Source organism: Anthonomus grandis, chromosome 3, assembly GCF_022605725.1.
Source record: "Anthonomus grandis grandis chromosome 3, icAntGran1.3, whole genome shotgun sequence".
Lineage (NCBI taxonomy): Eukaryota > Metazoa > Arthropoda > Insecta > Coleoptera > Curculionidae > Anthonomus > Anthonomus grandis.
The window spans coordinates 43,583,092-43,607,036 of NC_065548.1; the positions used below are offsets into that span (position 1 = coordinate 43,583,092).

The following is a 23,945-nucleotide window of genomic DNA, read 5'->3' on the forward strand; positions in this document are numbered from 1 at the left end:
ATACGGGATGAATTTTTATGGTATTATTGCACCTTAAAAATTGTATTAACAACTGATCTAGAATTTTTTGTTTTGATAAGTTTCAGGTAGACCACTATAACTATGTACAGCAAAGGTGGAAAACAATACCAGGGTGTTTAGAGATCAAAGTTGAATTTTAAAAAAAATGATATTTTTGCTAAACTAAAATGTATTTCGGTTGGGTTATAAAGGGTGATAGATCCCTAAATTATGGGCTTTTTCGAATTACCTATTTTAGTTCCTGACATGTCCCTGACCCAATAAAACCTGTGTACAGCCAGTCCATTCTGATGTTCTGCTAATATGAAATATTTCAAAAATCATCCCTTTAACTGTAAGCGACGCAAACTTACGTGGGAAAGATCGTATATCGTTATCATTTAAATGGGAGATTTAATTATCGTTTTAATGGATAACACACGTAATTCAATGTATCCACGTTCTAGTTTGAAAAATTGTATATAATAAAGTTTCTAATTTGCGTGAAAGTTTTTCGAATTTATTTACTCTATTGATGAAAAAATAATAAATTTCACACTCTTGCTTTACCCACCCAATGTAAAAAGTTTATTTTTTAACCCGTACCAGCCGATCTTATAAAGTCTCATTAGATATTCAAAAGGACTACAACGGCTTAAAAGAAGAAATCTACAGTATCAATTAATGTCGGTAATAAATTGTAATGCGGTACTTAGGGTTACATGTTTCGCCTTAAGGACATTATCAGACCGGACGTTTTGTGAGTGTTGTGTAACACGAAATATGTAACCATTACTACGCAGTAAAGACATTAACTGATACTGTAGAGTTAGAGTTTTTATTTCTTATTTTGACCTACATGAAAAATCATTATCTTAGAGAACTATGGCTGACTTTTTTGGTTTAAAAGGATTATTAAGTTTTATAAAGATAATATTGATCATAAAGTTTCCCTACATCTATGAACAAGCATGAAATTGGACATAATTCCCCATTTTATAACTCTATACATTTATGAAGTTAAACCATACAAATTAATCTTCTTTGATTAATACTATACAAGGCAATTTTGAACAATGATTCAAAAACGGGCTAATAATTTAACCAAAGTTAAGGTAACTTTTACCGGACCTTCATAATTTCTGAGATCCCCTTCGAACATTGAAAGGCTAGAATTAGTTAACAACAACTTTGTTTGAGTCCAACAACATGTGCACAGGGGCAAGAGGAGTGTTTTGTTTATATACATATTTACCGATTCTCTGTTGTCAAGTCGACACAAATTTCCCACGGAGGAAATTTTTAGCAATATATTATCAACCACTATAACGTTAATTTAACTTATTTATGTTGTATTTTACAGGAAAATTTAAAATAAAAAGTATAAATACTACAACTAACCTATTTTAAGGATAAATATATTATCCTTAAGCAAAAAAAAAAATTATTAACATTCTTATTCCTAAAACTGCTTCTAAACAATTTGAAGCGACAACACCGGAAGCCTCAGCGTCCGAGCCATACGCGTAGTGTCATCTGTCAACCGGCTTTTTCGGGATTTGTGTATTTTCTTTCATTTTTGGTTTATAAAGGAAAAATGACACATTTTAGTGTCTTTTTAAATTGCTAGGATGGCAAAAACGTATGCCATTTGTGCCCCATTATAATAAAAAGGCGATTCAAGCCGATCTTTTCACAAGTAAGTACCGATACTTTCATAACATCACATCATGGGGCTACCATCATCATAAACGTAGAATAGGGGATCTTATAGAAATAAACCTAATAAAAACTTTTTGACTTGAATGTGAAAGTGTGCGAAATATACAAAAATATTTATATTTTTAAATGTAAATATTTGTTTTAAAATATTCATCAATTTACATTAATCCAACATACATCATTAATAGGCTATAAAAAATATAAAACTAGAGTTTTGTCCATGGTTTTATTACCGGATTTTATATATTTTTTGTTGTTTTGGTAGAAAAAAGGCATAATACCTACATACTTTTATTAAATGTCAAATACTTGTTATAGATTGCCTAATGACCATGCCCAAAGGAAACAATGGATTTCATTAATGAAAATCTACACGATTAAGAAGAACATATTTGTTCAGATCACATCCTTAGAAGTGATTTCCTATATGAGGGAGATGATATTATCAGTAGCCAGACTTAAAAAAATCATCTCTACCTCAAAGGTAATTTTTTGATAAAGGTTTGAATGCTTTTATTTACTACATTATGTAACAGCTTTGTCACAAAAGGTATTAGTTTTACTCATATAAGCTTTATTTATACCTAATACTTATTGAATTAGGTATGTGTGTAAAACTATTTTTTTTACTAGGATTGATGCACTGGTTAAAAATACAGCAGCCGATGATTCAGTTAATTTACCCCTCAAAGCTGCAGGGGTAGCTTTCCTGAAGAGTGCAAAAACTTCTTTAGCTTCCAAAACGGTAGGAAGTACAAACAGTGAAGCTAATATAGACAAGTATGGATAATTAAAATAGATTAATATTCTTGATACACCAAATTTTGTATAATTACAGATCTGATCATTCATCATTTCATCATCTACAATAACTGCATCTGAGATTAATAGTTCTACAGTAACCGTGGGTTCTAGGCCAATAATTACTATTTCCCATCTAAGCCGTTTTAGTTTAACTTTTACACATTCCCTGACTCCACTAAGGAAAAGGTAAAAATACACTTAAAATAGACACGATATAGTATTTTATTGTGTTATATTTGTTTAATTAAATGCAATTAATCATTAAAATGTATGATATTATAAAGATTATTTATAATAACATACATTTTATTGATCAATTGGAATATCATAATACCCTTTTTTTATTTTTTCTTTTCATTTTTGTTTTTAGACTTAGAATAATAACTAAACCACCACACAAAAAGTTTTTTTTTTGATATAATAAGTTCATATGTAATTATTTAAAAAATTGCACATTTTCAATTTTGGTAATACTATATTTTTATGTACATTATTTTAGGGTAAAATCAAAATGATATCCTGGGGACCTAAACACTGATGATTCAACCGTTTCAATAGCTAAAGTTAGGCGCCAAATTATGGAAAAAAAAGTAAAGAATAAAAAATTAAAATTCGAAGATTGCAACAAACAAATTTGCGCCAAAGAAATCGAATTACCTGTCTCAAGTCATTATTAAAACTGAGTGTTGTTTAATATAACAATAACAATAAAATTTGGCATAATGTTAAAAATGTGTGCATTAAAACATGATTTATTAAGAAATCTAAAATATAATAATAAAATATTTAATTTCCATAGAAATGGTTTTTGTAATGAAGTCCGTTAAAAAAACATATAAATAGCTCATAAATGGTAATATTACTTATACTCAAACTCTATAATAATTAATAAATATATATCATGTAAATATTCGTTGACGACGTCACTGGTAGAGAGTGCTTGTATCGGTGGCATCAACAATGCGATCGAGCGGCTTTGCGATGCCATTATCGTTTTCTCGTTTCTTCGTACTTTATTTTCGTACTATATTGACTTCGATATAGAGTATCTTATCAAATTTGTTTTAAAAAAATGCTTGATATTTTATTAAAGGGAAGCAGTAGTATTGTTTTGTGCCTTCGGAAACAAATGAAAATATTTATGATATTATAAAGTGATTTTTGTCATTTCTATATGGGTCATTCTCATTTAACTTTGATATTTGATGTCTTCAAGACTTTTTTCTTCAGGTTTTGTTTGTTAGTGTCGATTATATTTGTTAGTATGATTATGTTTAGGAAATAATATATCTTGATTTTATCAATGTAATTTTATTTCATTTTAAAGTCACAAAATGTCAAGGTTCGTCACGGTCTCTTTCTTAGTTGCTTTCATACTATCATGATTTTTCGTTAAGGAATTGTTTTTTACTTAGGCTTTACTTAGATAACTAAAAAATATTGATTTAATTTTTAACTTTCGCCTATAGGAAACACGTCTTTGCTTTTCGTATTTATTAAATTCTTTCAAAGTATTGTCTCTAAAAAATATGTCAGGTTCGTCACTACTATTAAGAAAGCGTAAAATTCTTATATGGACCAATTTACTATTTCCAGTTAACCACCTGCTTGCTAAATGAAACCATAGTGTCGCTACGCAGTGTAAAGAAAGTGTTTTTTTAGTTAAATATTGTGTTTAAAAAAGTGTTTTCTTGTGACTTTAAGGTGAGTATGTTTATTGCTTGTCAGTTACGTCACGCAAATAACTTTAAATTTCTTTATATTTTCTTAAAACTAATTATTGTATTTTGTTAACCAAAGCAAACTAAAAGTTAGGTTATGTTTACAATAAAATACCGGTCGCCGGTCATAGTCAAATAGTCTTATTTTTAATAAAATGTCAGGTTCGTCACGGTCAGCTGCGTTACTATTCTTTCGTAACGCAGCTGACAAGTTCGTGACGAACCTGACGTTAAAAGTAGTAAAGTAGACATTATTTTCAGCAATGCCGTTAACACCGGCTGAACGTGCAAGGCGTTATAGAGAAAAACTGAAAGAAAACCCCGAAAAAAGACAAGAATATTTGGAAAAAAGCCGAAAGAGGGCAAAGAAGTCCAAAAAGTCTATAGAAGAACTTTCCGATAGGGAGCAGCGTTACCAAAGAAAAAAATGGAGATTGTACCAACAGAAAAGTCGGCAGATAAAAAAACATGAACGTGAACAGGACCAATTTCTTCAGAAAAATACTCCACCGGGAAGTCCGATACCCCTGCCCGATCATATTCCTATGGAAGATGTTGGAATAGTAAATGAACCTCCAAGAAATCAATCTTACTTAGAGGCTAACAGGTCTTCCGGAAGAAAGAGACTTCGCAAGGACAGAACTGCTGCATACAGGAAAATCAAGCGTTTGGAAAAGGACTTGGAAAAAACAAAGCAGTCTTTACGGAACTATAAGAAACGTTGCCAGCGATACCAGAAAAAGAATGTTGTGGCAGGGAGTCAGAAAAGTGAAACAGCTAGTCCTTACAGTAAAGCCATCCAAGATACCAAAGGATATAATGTTCCTGAAACTGTAAAAAAAACTCTAGTTTTTCATAATGCACTAGTTGCACAAATAAAAGACAATTACTCAAAAACAAACAACGAAAAAGAAAAGCAAATTATTTCTAGAGCCACTAGTGGAACCATTGTCAAAAAATATAAATTTTTAACAAGAACTAAAAAGGTACTCCAATGTCATTCTTCAACTACAATGTCAAAAGGGAAAGGAAGATGTCGACTTACTTTACATCCACTTCATAAAAAAATACGAGACTTTTTTAATAGAGATGACATAACTACGTTAACACCGGGAAAAAAACAAACAGTAACACGAGGCAAGATCAAATATCAGAAAAGATTGCTAAAGGAAACCCTTAAAAATCTTTATGAAAAGTTTTGCAAAGAGTTTCCTTGTAGTAAAATTAGTTTTGCGACATTTTGCAGGCATAGACCTTGTTGGGTTGTGAAACCAAAACTTTCCGATAGAGATTCTTGCTTGTGCAAAAAACATTCCAATATACAGCATAAACTGGATACTTTAGTAAAAGAAAAAATATGCACAGAACGCAACATCGAAAACGTATGTAAGCTGGTTACGTGTGATGTAAAATCAAAAGATTGCATGAAAAATATCTGCCCAAAATGCCAAGATCAGGCCGCTATAATCCTCGCGGATATTAAAGATCCAAAAAAATTAGTTAATTGGAACTTTTGGAAACTTGAAAAAGAGGAAAGGAGCAAATCAGGCAAAACATTTTTTGTTAATAAAACAAAGCTTATCCGTGAATCTGGAATGCTAAAGAACCTATGCACAAATTTTAATGCAGAACTAAAAACATTGTTCTGTTGGCATGTCTTTAAAAAAAATCATCAAGCCAGTCAAAGGCAAAAATGTATTTCTGAACTAACTTGAAGAGGCTGCTGTACATATAGATTTTTCTGAAAATTACTCATGCAAAATGAGTTCAGAAATACAGGCAATGCATTTCGGTTCCTCACACAACCAGGCCAGTCTCCATACCGTTGTAGTTTACTATGACAATAAACCTCCTGAAAGTATATGTACCATTTCTTCCTGTACTCGGCATGACCCTCCTGCTATTTGGGCCCACTTACGTCCTGTTTTAGAAGAACTAAAACAAAATGGTGTGCAAACTGTTAACTTCTTTAGTGATGGCCCAACATCACAATACCGCAACAAGGACAATTTTTTTTATTTGAATACATATTTTAGAGATTATGGATTTTCAAATGCTTCATGGAACTTTTCAGAGGCTTCGCATGGTAAGGGTGCTCCGCATGGTGTTGGGGCTGCAGTCAAAAGAGTAGCTGATGGACTTGTCTGTAAAGGGAATGACATTCCAGATGCAGAAGCGTTATTTAGGATTCTTCAAGGAAAAGTAAATGTGAAACTTTATTGGATCGATTTAGAAGATGTCATTAACTTTGATTCCAAAAAAGAAATAAATAATCGTTACAAAATGACTAAAGGCATTATGAAAGTAGGTCAAATTATTTTGAAAGATTCTGAGTCCGATTTATATGGACGCGAATTATCGTGTTTTTGCAAGAAATTGCCTACAACATGTGATTGTCATTCATTGCAACGGATGTATTATCAAGACTGTGAAACTGTAGATTCAGACGATAACCCAGAAGATACCACTCCTCAACAACAGCTTCAACAACAACAATTTTTACCTGTGACCTTTGAAAATGTAAAAATTGATCAATGGCTGCTTGTTAAATATAACAATGTGATATATCCGGGCGTTGTTACTGATACAAATAACGATGAATCCTGTGAAGTTAAAGTTCTGCATTCTGTAGGAGTCAATAAATACATTTGGCCAATCAAGGAAGACAAGATCTGGTATAAATTTGAAGATATAGTGGGTTCTATTGAAGCACCTACTAATGCAACTAAACGAATTTTACAGTTTAAAACGCCGTTTTGGCTTGAAAATGGGGAAGGCATCAACTAATTTAACCTAAGTATTTTATTATTTGTTATGAGTTACTTAAAATTTAGAGTTTATTTTGTTATGTTTGGTTAAATTTAGAATTTACATTTTTGGTTAAACGTTTTTGTAATTGGAGCCATTTAATAAAAAAAAACAATTATTATTTAAATGTGTTTGTTTTCTATCAATTTTTGGCATCATTGTCAGGTTTGTTACATCAGTGTCAGGTTCGTCACTATTTAGAAAAACACATAAAATATGGTATTGCTTTTTATAGAAAAATAGAAACTAAAAAAAAATAAATTACCCATCGGCTTCTTGCAATAATTAATGTTTTAAAAAGAATTCTTAACCTGGGTCTAAGGCTAATTTTCTGACTTTTAAGAAATAGTGACGAACCTGACAAAGTTCAGTAAGCAGAATCACTCAAAAATGGGTAAAATAAAAAAAAAATTTGCACTGCTTTTGCCAAATTGTGTTATAAAACATGATTAGAAAATGATTTGTTTGTTTTTTTGCATAATATTAAATATTTTGTAATGAACGATTTTCACTATTGGTTTGACGACTTTAAATGAGAATGACCCATATACGCATTTGGCATCATTGCATCAAAGATGTTGCAAGCAAACAAACCTGCCCATAGTTCCACGGCATGCTACTTCTAGCCTTTCAATATTCTAAGGAGATCCCAATACATGCCAAAAAGGCTGGCCTGTATAGTTCAAGTTCAAGTTTAAAAAATGCTTTATTATTATAGAACATACAATACAATACTGTTGACTATACTAAAGATAAAGTCAAATAAATAAATAAAAAATATTTTAAGTAACAAGGCATTTAGATATAAGCTAAAATCCAGATGAAATACTAAAAAACTTTAAAAAAACAGGTTAAAAAAACAAAAAAATAAATAATCGGACATTAAAAGGACAATTTATAAAATGAGGCCACACAAGTTAAAAAAAAAATAAGATCTTCAATCTAGTACTAGTTAATATATTTAGGGAAGCAGGGAAGAACAACCAAAGTGCCGACGGATTAAATTCAAAAATTCGGGCACGGTATAGTAGGATTTTCTTAAAAGAATATTTTAAGTTTACTCTTAAAGAACCATTACTCATTTATCAAGATTTACTAACCTGTTCATAAGGTGTATGCTCCTCAGGCGTATATATGTTAGAAACGTTGCTTCTCTGATCAACAAAGAAAAAATCTACGCGAACGTCACCTTCCTCATGATTTGACACCGGCCTGAAATTAAATAAATATTATATATTATTCGGTTATTATTTAGAAAAAAAAATGTGAAAAAATTATCAGAGTTAATATTATAACATGTCAATGTAACAGTAGAATATTTTAATATTTGAGCAATATTAATGTTACTTTTTGACCTTTCATTTGAGTACCATTCATTATACAGATTGGGGAATGGAACACATACAGGGTGTTCATTTGAAAACTTCCCACCACGGATTTATCGAAAACCACTGTTAAACAAAAAAAAAAAAACGCCAAAAAAAACGCCGAAATACGTCAAAAGATTTGTCAAGGGGGACAACTTCCTAACCTAAAATTACTTCACCCCCTTTCACCCTTTGCCCCCCAGGGTCATCCCCTTAAGCTTGTTTAAAAGATCTTTCGAAGTCTTTTATTTTGACGTTTGATTTTTTTAAATCGGTCAATTCGTTTTCGAGAAAATTAGAAAAATCTTTGTTTATCTTTTTTGTAATTTGTTCAGATAGAAAACAAAAACATGAAAATATCAGTTTTTATTTCAATAAGTGTTCAAAATGTTGCCCGTTTTTGGCCAAACAATGACATAGGCGATGTTCAAATTCCTGACGGACATTTTCAAAAACATATTGTGGAATATCACGGTAGCTGTCGATGATGCGTTGACGCAGTTCATCCAAACTTTCAGGTTGGGGAGTGAACACAATAGATTTCAAATGACCCTATAGAAAAAAGTCTAACAACGTTATATCAGGAGATCTAGCAGGCCATTCTATAGGCCCCCTTCGCCCTATCCATTTATCTGGAAACTCGTCGTCTAGCCATTGCCGAACGGGAAGAACATAGTGAGGAGGAGCGCCGTCTTGCTGGAAATATAGTCAAGTCAGGTCAAGTCAAAATGCTTTATTGTCAGAAAATTAACATTTTACCGACAAGCTAAAGGAAAAAAAAATACAAATATAAAGAAATAAACATAAAAAAATACTCAGACAAAATACACACAAAGTAAATAGGTACATAACAAAACAAAAATACTGTACAAATTATCAAATTGTACAATTTGGTCGAAATACATAAATAAAATAATTTTTATATACAAATATACACACAATTATATGTATAAAATTGTCAAAAACCTTAGTCTCAAAAAAAACATACAATAAAAAGCAGGCAAACATTTTACAAATAATAGGTAGCTAATAACGCCAGTGTGTGTGCTTTAAAAGGAAATATTAAAAAAGTCTTCTACTGTATATAGGGCTTTTTGCAGTAGTAAAGATTTTAGGGCATTGCGAAAACAACTAAAAGTAGTCATCGATTTTATTACGGAAGGCAGATGGTTGTGCATTTTTATTGCTGCATAAAGTATAGAGTTCTTTACTAATTCCGACCGTGGAATTGGCAGATGAAGATTATGATCAACGTTCCTTAGTGAATAGCTGTGGGATGGTCTTTCTGGAATCTGCGACACATGTTTGTGGATAAGGCAGATAGATTCAAATATAAATAACGAGGGAAGAGTAAGGATCTTATATTTTATAAAATTTACTTGGCAGTGAGCTCTACAAGAGCCGTCCACAACAAGACCCAAGAACTTGACAGACTCAACAACTTCCAAACTGGTATTGTTTAGAATAAATGGAGGAATGGTCGTTTTATATGATAAGACTTTAGTTTTTGAGAGATTTAGGCATAAAAGATTGGAATCGCACCACGATTTAATGAAAACCAAGTCGTTGGAAATTGTTGTATGTAGTGCCATTGCATTCGGATTGCTCCAAGTGAAGTTCCTAGTATCATCAGCAAAAAGACAGATTTTTCCGCTTATGTTCAGGCTGGCCAGGTCATTTATAAACAGCAGAAAGAGCATAGGACCCAAAACGGAACCTTGAGGTACCCCACATTCGATTGGTTTACAAGAAGATCTTGACGTATCGACCTTTACAAGTTGACTTCTGTTGCACAAATATGACTTAAACCATTGAAGGGATATACCTCTGAATCCATAGTGCTGCAATTTGTTAATTAAAATAATGTGGTTTACGCAATCGAAAGCCTTTGAAAAGTCACAGAAAATTGTTGTTGTTAAGTAATTAAATAGGGAGAACATAGCATCGTTGGTGCATTTTTTGCTCAGAAATCCAAACTGATAAGGGGTTACGATATTATATTTAAACAAAAATGACAAAAACCTTTTTTTAGCCAGGCGTTCTATGATCTTTGAGAGGGTTGGAAGAAGTGCAATTGGACGATAGTTTGAGGCTTGATCTTTATCCTCCTTTATGTAATGAAACGATTATTGCAGTTTTAAGGCAGTTTGGAAAGACCCCATTTTGAAATGACATGTTGATTAGGTCTACTAAATGGATTAGAGTACAATCAGGCATATTTGAAAACATTTTAAGAGTAAGCTCATCTGTACCAGCTGATGATTTGTTTTTTATTTCGTTAATTGTACTTTGAAGTTCTATAAATGATACTGGCGTAAAAAAGAAATTGTGCAAATTTTCATTAGAGAGATATGACAGAGGATCATCAGAAGGTGTTATGGTGGCCATTAGATTTTTTGCCACATTTACAAAGTAATTGTTTAGGTCCTCGGGTGATGTAGAGATAGTGCTAGTTGAAGTAGACTTATTTCTTAGTTCGTTAACAATAGACCATGTTTCTTTAGCTACATTGCCAGATTTTGCCAGCCTCCCATTGTAATAGATTTCTTTTGCAGCTTTAATTGTTTTAAGATAAGTTTTCCTATACTGCTTGACGTAATTATGAAAAGCAATAGATTCTCAGAACTTTTTTAGGTAGGAAAGTGAGCGCATGTTTTTTGCCGATACACGAAGACCTTTGGAGGTCCAGGGCTTTTGTTTTTTAGTTTTAATTGGCCTTAGAGGAAAAAAAAAATATTTGCAATATCTGATAGCGAATTTAAGAATCTGGAGAACTCATTATCGACATCATTTGAAACAAAGTTCCAGTTTTGCGTTAGACAATGATTCTTAAAATTTAGAAAATTATTTTTGTTATAAACACGGTCTAAGTGCTATTGTTAATTGAATCCAAAGAGAAGCTGGTTAATATAGCTTCATGATCTGAAAAGCCCGAACTGAAAACAGTACAATTTAAGAGTTCTGGAGCAAAGGATGATACTACGTAATCGATGGTGGTGGAGTTATTTTTAGTTATTCTGGTGGGTGAATATATGTGCATTATCAAGCCCATTGACTCGAATATAGACTGGAGTGATTCCTGGGCAGCACACACACTGGAATAGTCAATATTAAGGGCGCCACTTACAATTAGTGTGCTTTTTAAGGGCATGGATTCTAGCAAGCTTAGTAGTTTCTGGCTAAAACTTTGTATATCAGAGTCGGGTGTTCTATATAGACAAACAATGTAGAGATCATGTGAATTATTATAAACAATGGAAAATTCAAACAATTTTTCAGATAATAAGTTATCAAACTTTGTCACTACTGAAAAGTCGTTATTAGTGGACATTATCAATGTGCCTCCATGCTTTATGTTTGTTCTATTGTATCTATACTCTATTTCAGAAGTGTGTAGAGCAATAAAACCTCATTAGGTATGCAAAAGTGGTACCTGGTGATCCACCAATATTTTATGCCACTACCTTAGTTGGGTATTAGTTTCAATGTAAAATTCTTTCTTTTCGTTGATTGCAGGTAGTGCCACCCGGTTTTGGGTCAATTTCAGTGGCGGCTCGCGCCCTGTAATCTAAGGTAGGCGACATATTATTATAACAGTGCGCACACCGAGTAGCCCGAGCTCCCCCTCCCCCCGCTTTTTCGGGATTTAAAAAAAAATTGTGGTGTCACGGCCACTTTTCATTAATAATTTACTAAAATTAAGAAAAAAATAATGTTTTCGAAATCTTTAAAAAAAAAAATAACCTAAAAATAATATTTTTTTTAAATTTAGATTTCAATCAACAAAAAAAATGCGGAAACAAAAAAAACAAAATGAAACACACCTTTACAAAGTTGTATGAATTTAAATTATGATCGTAATTTTTGTGTTATATCCATATTTCATTTAATTTCACTAAATCCTTAGATATATACACTACCTACTGTTATTGACAGATACCTACTATAAGATGCAAAGATGCAGTAAATATTCTTCTATATTATAAACAAATACAAATAAATTCATTTTTATTAACATAGATCTTTTTTACTTACTTACCAAAAATGCATGGTTATTTAATTATGCACCTTTGAGCTTATGTAGTTTTCTTCTTTTCAATACTATTTCTAAAAAAGATTAAAGTTGAAAACTATATAACTAAAAGATATCATAATATTCTTCTACTTAACATAGATTTTGTTTTTAATTTTTGATTTTTTATTTTTTTTTTAATTTTTTTTTTAGTTTTTTATTTTAGTTGTAAAACAACTAATTTTTATAAATAAGGTTTATTCTTCTGTCCTTTAAAAGTGCAAACCTACTTATTATTAAATCTGTAAAATTATCAGATCCCTGTAAAGAGCAAAAGAGTTCCTTTTCGATGGAAATTAAAGCAAGTGATGATAAGCGCTCATTACCTATTTTATTTCGGGAATATGTTTTTATGCGTTTAAGGCATGAAAAATGTCTTTCAACTGATGTACTTGTGATTGGTATTGTAGCAATAAGCGTAAAAAGTGTAAAAGCTTGGGGAAATATTTCTTTAAGACCATTATCTATAAAATGTTTTAAAATCGACTCTACATTTAATGTTGTTAGTTCTTCATCGTGAAAAATTACACTTAACTCATTAATTAGTTGCTGTTTGTCAAAAATATTTTTATAAAGGTTGGTGACACTTGTAACTAAAGAAGTTGGAAAATTTTTCTTATACTCTTGGAACTTAGAAGAATCAACCAATGCAAAATAAGTTAACTGCGATAGATCTGCAAACCGAACATCTATTTGCGTCGAAATATTATCAATAATCTCATAAAATAAAATTCGTAAAGAAGACTTTTCATCCCCTTTGATAGTGTTTGATAATTTTATTCTTTTTGATGGTGTAGGATTATCCACGCTATCTATCATATCGCCTGAAATTCTAATTTTTGCTTCTTCAAAAAATTGTTCGAAGGTTAATTCATTCCGCAAGGACTGTAGACGCTCTTTTGTTAAAAATACCTGTTTTTGACAATAAGCTATATCTAAAGACTTTTTTTGCAAAATACTAAATAGTGGATCCGTAATATCAAATACATTTTTGTAAGCCGCGGTTAAAAAAGAAAATTCTAAACCTTTCATAAATCTAAGATATCCCTTTGCCCCGTTAATTGACTCGGATGATGAAGATTGATCGTCAATAATTGTTTGAAAAACTTTTTTTAAGTCATTCCATTTTGAATCTAAAAGATGAACGATTTTTGAACGTGAAGCCCATCTGGTATCTACAGCAGTCGGTATCCTTTTTCCAACTATAGAGTCCAAAATAAATGTTCGCTTTGCAGATTGATGGAAGAAGCCGGGAATTGAAGTTACGCTCGCAAAAAAAATTCGGCAATTTTTAATAGTTTTTGCTCCATTCTGTAGAACTAAGTTTAATCGGTGCGCACTGCAATGTGTAAATAAAGCTAATGGAGCATCGTCTTTAATTTTTTTTTGCAAACCATTTAACGAACCAGCCATTACGCTAGCGCCATCATAACATTGACCAACTAAATTTTTCTTATAATCGAAAGGACTTAAAACAGAAACAATTAATTCGTACATCGCGTCTGCCGTTCTATCTTGACTTACATCAAAAAATCCCAAAAATCTCTCTTTAATGTCACCAGATTGGTGACAGTTTACATATCTGACCGAAATAGCGCATTGTGATTTTTCTAAAATGTCAGTAGTGTCATCAACTTGTACAAAAAAAAATAATGCTTTTTTTATTTCTTTATGTATTGTCTCCAAAAGGTGTTCAGAGATACAACCTATTATATCGTTTTGGATAGTCTTAGACAAACCAGAAAAATTATTGCCTATTTTTTTAAAATGGTTTTGCATTTCGATGTCACGTTTAATTAACAAGTTAAATGTTTCACGAAAATTGCCAGTGTTAAAAGAATCGGATTTTTCATTGTGGCCTCTAAAAGATAATTCTTGTTTTGCAAGATGACAAGTGACATCAATCAAATAGCTCAATAAATTTCTATTTTTTCTTACATCCTCGTTATAGGATTTTAAAAACAAAGAAGACTGTATTTTTAATGCATCCTGTATAGTGCTACTATTTTTTTGCAAGCGCTTTAGACTAAGGTAGCTACTCATATGCTCCTTTGACGATTCATGTTTTTTTATGCTAGCTGACAGATTTTTTAAATCGCAAAAACCCTGAGACACCCAAACATTATTTCTATTACCTCCTAAAAGTATACAAAACAAACTTTGTTTAAAATAACTACCACATAACCATTGATGGGTTTCGAACCACTGGGTCTTAAAAGATCGCGAGAATGCTTGGCCTTGCTTTTTGTCAGGTTTTAAAATTGAAATCGGGGGTGTAGGGCGACCAATAGAAATTATTTCCCTACGATCATTTTCATTTAGGCGGGAAAATGGGGTTTCTTGTAAAGAACAAATTACATCATGCACAGGGGTTTCGGCGAGATTATTGGCAATTCTAAAAAAAAATAGTAAAAGGATCAAACAACTAGGTTAGGTATGCACCTCTACTTCTACAAAAATTACCTACTTTCTACTCTATATTATAATATTCTCAAAAATATACAACCCCTTAATAGGTACCTCTACTATCTTTACAAACTTTAATAGCACAATTATTATTCTAATATACTTATACTTATCTAATATAAACCAAATTCAAAATTCAATGGAGAAGCAACCATACGACGTAAGACAGCAGAAAAATCGTTCAAAGCTGAAAGAAACCGAAGAAACCAGCCACAAACCGTTAATGAATAAAAACAAAACCCCGCCAAGAAAAATCTGGAATTATTTTCCTCCTATCATATTATTAGTATTAGTACCATCACCATCTTTATTGCTCCTATGTAGTTTTAAATAAGTGCAACAAAGACGCCACACAGCACAAAATCCCGCCCCAGTCCCCACCATTGATTTTCCATTGAACGAGGGCTCATCTCATCCGTGCTTTAATTATCATACTGAAACTCACCCAATTGTACTAAAAATTAAATACGTTATAAAAATCGTAGTCATTGCTTGAAAATTTACAACAAAAAACCTAGACTGCCATGAAAAATGTACATTTTTAATATTTTTTACGTTTAAGTAAGAAAACAGAATTTGTATTGCGTGCTAAATTTTTTTCCACTTGTGCTAGATTTAGTACAATCGTACTCTAAAATCACCAGCCCTTTCCCCTTTATCGATCGACGAACGAGCGCTTCGAGCGAATTGACGAAGACGGTCGAAGGCGGCCGAATTGTCCGCCTAACAGTGCACTTTTTGTCGCATAGAATAATTTTGTTTCACGTCGGCCGCTGTAAGTTTTGTATGGGAGATTGCCGCCGTAGAGACCATTAAATACAGGCGGTTGGAAATATCGCCTTCCCATATATAATATCGTATTCATTTGATTTTATGAGGCGAGTCGATTTAGACTAGCTCAGGTTTCACGTAAAGTGGCGATAGATGCATGCGTATTAACATTAGACTAGGAGGTTCATGGTATTTTTTAATATTACATTAAAAAGAATGATTATATTATATAAATTATAATGGTCATTTTTTTTCAAATTTACAAGTGAATTTTATAAGGTAGGCGGCGCCTACCTTGCCTACCCTGACGAGCCGCCGCTGGTCAATTTATGAGTTTTGCCCATTGTTACCCACTGATAAACATTGAAAACGGTTCGCCAAAGGCGTGCAGTGCAACTGGGACTTGTTTTTTACCTTATAATTAATGTACTTAAATGCTATTTTATTTTAGAAAGTTACTTTTGTTTAAATGGAATAATATATTTTTTTCACAAATTTATTGAACATAATATGTAGAGTAAAACAGTTGAAAATGTCACTTTTGGATCTGGCACTTTTTGGACAGTGTATAACAATTTTAAATTATAATAGATTGTAGTCTTCTTCGTCATCTGACGAACTGTCATCACCTCTTGACATTATAATTAAAGGATCGACTGTCTGATCGATGAGGTTGTCAAGATCCCACATTTTGTCCTCTTGCTTAATTACATGCTGGACTGCTTTTCGCCAATTCTCTGGTGTCGCTTCCGTAATGGCTTGATCAAACAGTAGCTTAACATCTTTCATTTTAAAAGTCGTGTTTTGTCTTGCTACAAATCCTTTTACCTGCGCCCATATCAGTTCTATAGGATTTAGTTCGCAATGATATGGCGGTAAGCGCAGTACAGTTATATTATATTTTTCGGCTATATCTTCCACGGCGTATTTCATGAAACGAGTTTTGTGTAAGTTTGCTATTGCCAGCAGTTCTTTTTTTATCAAATTTGCTTCAAACGCAATACCTTTTGCAGTCAGCCAATCGATAATTTCTTGCTTTCTCCAACTTGAAGTTGGCGTCTTCTCTATTCGCCGTGAATGATAGCTTGCGTTATCCATAACCACCACCGAATTAGCCGGAAGAAATTTTATCATTTCACCAAAATAGTCCTCGAAAACGTCTGAGTTCATGTCTTCATGGTAATCTCCTGTGCGAGTCGACTCAAAGGTTAGCAGACCTTCTTTTAAAAATCCCTCTTCGCTTCCAATATGTGTGATTATAAGTCTTTTTCCTTTTCCCGAAGGTACTTTAATACCCGTAGACAGGCCTTCTATGAAAGCTTGGCGAGCACTGGTTATATTTTTGTCTTGCCACATTTTTTGGACTATATAACCTTCGTTAATCCACGTCTCATCAAGATAAAAAACTTTCTTTTGCTCCCTGCGGTACTGCTTGATACTTCTCAAGTATTGTCGTCTCCAACAAACAATTTCGTCGCTCTCCAGTAAAAGTGCTTTGCGGTTATGCTTTTCCCAGGCAAAATCCATATTTTTTAAAGTTTTCCATAAAAGTTTTCTACTTATCAACGGAATACTGTCATCTCGGCCAAGCTCCATTAAAATTTTGTCTAGGGTCGGTATTTCCTTTTTAAAATAAAAAGAGTGAACTTTTCTTCGAATTATACATTTAGCATTTTCATCAAGGACTTTTGTAGGTCGTCCTGGCTTTTGCTTGGGAGATTCCACTTGACCTGCTACTTTTCTTTCCCGCAACAATTTGAAAATGGTGGACTTTCCAATTCCACTCATTCGAGAACATTTTTCAACAATTTCTTGCACAGTAAAACTAGGGTAATCGTGTTTTATGCAATCATGTACATTTAAAATAATAACTTTTTCACTCAGCGATAGTGGAGAATTTTTAGTACATCTTTTCGTTGGACTGAATACCTCCATTTTTTAAATATTGGGATAATAATATTGTGATTACACTACAGCGTAGCAGTGACTACTAACGTTTAAAATATGATTTAAAAGTATTTATAGTCTGTATATATTACCTGACCCCATTTTTGCATGTTACAAAGCGTTAAAAGATAGGTACCTATACAAAAGGATTAAAAGTATTTATTTAGTATTTAATCTCTTTCAAAATAAAGGCATTTAATCCGTGAAAATTAAATTCATAAATATTATAAGTACCTGCGCCTATGAACTACCACGAAATGTAGCCAAACAGAACGGAATTCCCCAGTTTATTGCTCTATACACTTCTGAAATAGAGTATAGCTATGATGTTGTAATTTTCAACATATATTTCAGCCTCATCAAGTATAGGGTTTCCATCATCTTCGATTTGGTTTTCAATGGATTCAGTGATAAGCGGATTGATGGTATTTTCCAACATATCCAAATAAATGTCTCCATTTAAATTTCCGTTAATAAATAATGGCCCAATCACTTTATTTTCTAAAATGCCTGCCAATACAGTAATTTTTTGAGGGTACTGGGTATGCCCTTCTACAAGTGCATGAGGATTTTCATTGCTCCAATCTACCGTTATGCTTATTAACAAATCCATTTAGATGAAATGTGCATTCATCGCTGAAGCAGATATTCTTTACATTAATAGTATTATCATTAATCGCTTCAGTCATTTTTTCACAAAACTCAACTCGCCTATCGAAATCGTCTTCGGTTAACTCTTGCAATATTTTCATTTTGAATGGATGAAATTTATGAAGTTTGATAACTGTGTGAACAGAGCCTAATGAAATACCAGTGGCAGCAAGAATTTTGCGTATTAGGAGAAGTATTAGGATTTATTCCAAAATAACCCAAAACTTCAACTTGAACGGCTTCATCCAAAATTCGCCGATGATCACGTTTTTTATTTGCAACAGATGTAGCTTCAGTAAACTTAGTAACAAGGTCCAAAACATACCTATGCAAAGTTATCTTCTCCGGATGTCTGGCGTTAAACGTGACGGCAGTTTGCCGAGCACATTGATTTTGGGTATCATAAATTAGAATAATTTCCACTCTTTCGGCTAGTGTGTAAACCATTTTGGAAGTAAAATCTTCAATTCAACAAATAAATTTTCACTATTCCAAGACTGTCACAAATGTAACTGAATAATAAATTCTTTATTTTCCTTAGCAACCATAAATAACTAAGCAGGTATAACAATTAATACAGTTCGCCCAGGATATCTGTGTTGATGAAAAGAATGCGGAAAAAAATTCAGGTTGTTATTTAGTTTTTTCCACGTCTAATCTTCGGAATTGCTGTTTATGTTGGTAGTTTCCGTTTTAAATTATAAACGAATTGTAGATTTGGCAAACCCTAACGAGCAACATTTTGAACACTTATTGAAATAAAAACTGATATTTTCATATTTTTGTTTTCTATTTCCTCGAAAACGAATCGACCGATTTAAAAAAATCAAACGTCAAAATAAAAGACTTTGAAAGACCTTTTAAACAAGCTATTACTCGATTCCCCTTGCAATTTAAAATTTTGAAGGGGATGACCCTGGGGGACAGAGGGTGAAGTAATTTTAGGTTAGAAAGTTATCCCCCTTGACAAACCTTTTGACGTATTTCGGAGTTTTTTTTTTTAACAGTGGTTTTCGATAAATCCGTGGTGGGAAGTTTTCAACACCCTGTATAAAGTTCCTAATAGGCGAGAGTTGCAATGGCGCCGCCGCGACAGTCCGTCGAGATTCGAGATCGATTATTTTAAATTTTATTTTAGTAACCATCGGACGGTGCGGCCTCACTGTATCTCTTTTTAAAAATATTACGCGGCATTAATATAATATTTTTCTAATACAGGAATTACATGTGCAAAACCCGTATAGATTCGATTACAATTTTTTTGCTGTGCATTGCATATTGAAAATAAAAGCGTTGTTCTTATAAAAATAAAATATAAACTCTAATAAAAATATATGGTAAACATTATAAAAAAACATGGCTAAAAAATCTAAAGGCTCAAAAAGACCTTCTTCTTTAGCTAAATAAATGATTAGCCTATCGTAAAAGCTGTTTATTACTTCCAAAAGGGTTTGAGGTAATATAAAATTGGCAGATTCAATAATTTTGTTTCTCAACTCCGCTAAAGTTAAGTTAACCCCACAAATAAAAGTCATTTAGTGACAAATCGGAAGATTTTGGAGACCATTTCATATTGCCAGTCCCACTAATAAGGCGGTTAGGACGAGTATTTGTTAAAAATTCTTGTACTCTAACCGCATTATGAGCAGCACAGCCATCTTGTTGAAAATAGACTGATCCCAGGTCTATATCAGGGAGGATTTGGAAGAACTTGGTTTTGTAGCAACTCAACGTATTTTTTGATGTTCATAGTACCATCAATGAAAAATGGCCCAAAAACATGGTCGCCCAAACAAGCCCAAATTCAAAAGGATACTGAGTACGGAACTGGAAACTTCTGTGCTCGTTTTTCTGAGACCAGTAACGAACAATGGAAGGAATATGTTTACCATGCAATGGAAAAGAGGACTTATATGAAAACAAAATATTTTATAAGAGATTTTCAATTACATTTGCCTTTTCCATCACGGTTTCACAAAAAGGCCATTCTTCACCAATGGTCTTCAGGAAACACCTGAGTTTTGAAATATTTAAACATTTGTATCCATGTTTTTTTCAAATACTCATCACAGTTTCATGGTGCATACGCAGTTCATCTCCAACATTTCTGCTCTATCGTGTTGAATCCAAAACTAAAGCACTACAAACCATTTGTTCCCGCCATTCTATTTTCTGGACCCTTTCAATATGTGGTTCTTGGGTTTTGATGTGACAATTTCTACATTCTTTAAGGCAAAAAGATGTTTCCAAATTTGACACGACATTTAACATAGTTTTAGCACAAGGAATCGGTCTATTTTTAAAACTGCGAATAAATCCCTGCATTGTACTGCCAAATTGCCTCGATAAAACCATTTAATCAAATGAACTTTTTCAGAAGGGGTATAAACAGCCATAATGATAAATATTTAAAAAAATTAAAAACCGCTTTAAGACTCAACAGTGCAGCATGCAATCACACATCAAAATGAGGTCTGCTGATTGTGCCGTGCCGAAAATAGCAAATCGGACGATTAGAATCCGCCGCGCAGCTTAACAACCAGAAAGTAAGCGAGAAGCGGTGTTGCCATTTATAATGCCTATGTGTAGTCTTCTATTCGCCAACCTGTATATATTGTGCAACGTTAACAGCCGTTCTAGGCAACCATCTACACTTAGTCTTTAAGGTGTTCACTTACTAGATTATAATTTTTGGTTTATAAGTTAGCTATGTATTTTATTATTTATAATAATAATAATAATAATAATAATAATATCCTTTATTTGCCAACAAAATCGTATACAGGACGACAAAGCAACGTCATACAAAGGAGGATCTAGCTCCCATGGGGTACATTAATTTTTCTTATCTAGAATTCATAGAGGCAATATACTTATATAAACAAAATAACAAAATTTAAAATAAATATTCTAAATATCTAACACAAGTTAAAATTATTATTCAAAAGTAAAATTATAAAAACATTTAATCTGCAACCAGTGGTAAACAGCTTTTTTAAATTGGACTGTAGATTCAATGCTTCTAATATCAGCAGGTAGCATTCTATAAGCCCTGATGGCCATATAATGAGAACCTCTTTCATAGTAAGCTGAATTATGCAATGGAATACGGAGATCGCTTCTATGTCGTGTAATCATAGTCACATCCTCAGCGTATATTTCCCTATTCTCAACAAACAAATGATTGTGTCTCTTCACAAATAACACCAAGGAAGAAAAGTATAGGGAGGGAAGGGTGAGTATTTTTAGTTTGCAGAAGTAAGGCCTACAGGAAGTTCTGTAGGTCATGCCCAATAAACAACGAATGATACGCTTTTGCATTCTAAATATATCTAGAGCTCCTCTTGCAGATTCCCAGAAACAGATACCATATTGTAAGATCGACTGTACCTGTCCGAAATAAAATAGGCGAAGAGATACCTCAGACACTACATCCCTTAATCTTCTAATCAATCCGCACAAGCTAGCTAATCTGGAATAAAGATTTTTAATATGTTTCTCCCAATTTAAATTAAGGTCAATGTGTATTCCTAAAAATTTAATACTATTGGCCACAGGGATTGACTGCCCACCAGACCACACAAGTAGAGATTCTGAGACAATATTGGCCTTCGAAAAATTAATCAACCCCGTTTTACCAGAGTTCAAAGACAACTTACTGTCCAGACACCAGGTCCTCATGCGCTCCACTGCGGATGAGCAGCCCCGTGAAAGATCTGCCACTGTCTTCCTGGCAACTATAACTGATGTGTCGTCGGCGAATTGACAAATCATATCAGAAGGGAACAGCTCAGGCAAGCCATTGACATATAATAGGAAGAGCACAGGTCCCAAGATTGAGCCCTGAGGCACACCTCTTCCTATAATTTGGGGGCGGGAAAACGTTGGTGAGCCGGAATGTGTCACACAAACTATTTGTTCTCTTTGCTCTAGATATGAACTGAGTAATTTAGATGCTGCACCCCTGATGCCATACCGTTCCAGGATGTCCAGCAGTAAAGAATGGTCAACCGTGTCAAAAGCCTTAGACAAATCGAAATACAGTCCAGCCACACTGGCCTTTCTCTCAAGATTCTCCATAATATATTGTATTGCACTATAAATGGCCATTTCCGTCGATCTTTTGGGAACGAATCCGTATTGGTGTTTATTTATTATTTGATGGTGAGTTAAATAATTCATAACTATTTGATAGATAACCCTTTCAAATACCTTCGATATGGATGGTAATACGGATACTGGCCGATAGTTGGCAATATTCGTTTTTTCTCCCTTCTTAAAAACAGGCACTACTTTTGCCCGCTTAAGAGCAGAAGGAAAAATTTGGGTAGAAAGACTCTCATTGATCACATTGGAAATGGGTCCGGCTAAGTGAATTCCAACAAACTTTAAGACGAAAACCGGAATTTCATCCAAGCCAGAGGAAAATTTATTTGGAAGGTTCATCAATATCTTAAAGATATCCTGAGAATTAACAGGATTGAGAAATATGGTTGGATAATCATTATGCAAGTCATGTATATTGGAGTTACAGCTTTGTTGATGGTCAAGAGTAAAATGTTTAGCAAATAATTCGGTGATTAAAGCTGGGTTTTCAATGGACTGACCATCTTCCCTTAAAACAATATTGTTGTTAGTTTTATTTTTACCTGACTCAGATTTTATGATTGACCATGCTGATTTTATCTTGTTTTTTGAATTTTGGATTTTGTTATCATTTATAGACTTTTTATAAGAGGAGATGTAACGTCGATATTGTTTTCTTTCATGTTTGTATATAACGTAGTGTTCCCTAGAATTAGTATATTTGTACCAAACATAGAGATCTTTTATGTAGTTTGAATATCTTTTTATCTCTGGTGTAATCCAGGTTGGCTTCTTATTTTTCAACCTAGTCGTACATATTGGAAAAGCCAAATCAAAATAATAGAAGAGAATACGAAAGAAAGTATTATATTTTCCTTCAACTCCTTCAGCAGAATAGACCTCCTCCCATGCCTCCGACATCAGCATATTGTAAAATCGATTCATGTTGTGTGTTGAGAATTTTCATCGCTTCACAACCATACCACATTGGGGAACCTCCATCTGTCTCTTAAAAACAAAAATTTGAGGATAATGATCAGACAGATTAGAAACAAGGACTTCAGAAGATATGACAAGACTTGAGTTCATATTTGTAAAGATGTTATCCAACTGAGAGGCACAGTGAGCAGTGATTCTAGTTTTGGAGTTAATGTAAGGTATTAGACCAAAGGTCTGCATTAGTCCAAGCAAGGCCATCACGCCATGGTCATCAGGATTACTAAAGTTAAAGTTAAAGTCTCCTGAAATAATAAAAGGAATTTTGTTATTATACATCTCATCAAGTAGGTTAGTAAGATTGTGGAGAAAAAATTGGCTGTTACCACTAGGTGATCTGTAGACACAAACAACTATTATGGAATTATTGCTATTAATAACAATTTTAGAAATGCAAAATTCAAAGTCTTTTTCTGTGCCAGTCTGTAGACTGTTTACTTCCTCTACTTTAACATGATCACTGAGATCATCTTTATAAAATATAGCAGTGCCACCTCCTTTTGAACAAGAGCGACCATAGTAACTTGAGAGGTT

At 33.1% G+C, this 23,945-nt stretch overlaps 1 protein-coding gene across 1 annotated transcript in view; it reads right to left on the reverse strand.

Annotated features, from left to right (window-relative positions):
• The window catches only part of LOC126734718 (uncharacterized), a 120,497-nt gene that overhangs the window by 41,452 nt on the left and 55,100 nt on the right, over positions 1–23,945 (reverse strand). The window contains exon 6 of the mRNA XM_050438440.1: positions 8,156–8,267. Coding sequence (XP_050294397.1) covers positions 8,156–8,267 — 112 coding nt within the window. The remainder of the gene's footprint in view (positions 1–8,155; positions 8,268–23,945) is intronic.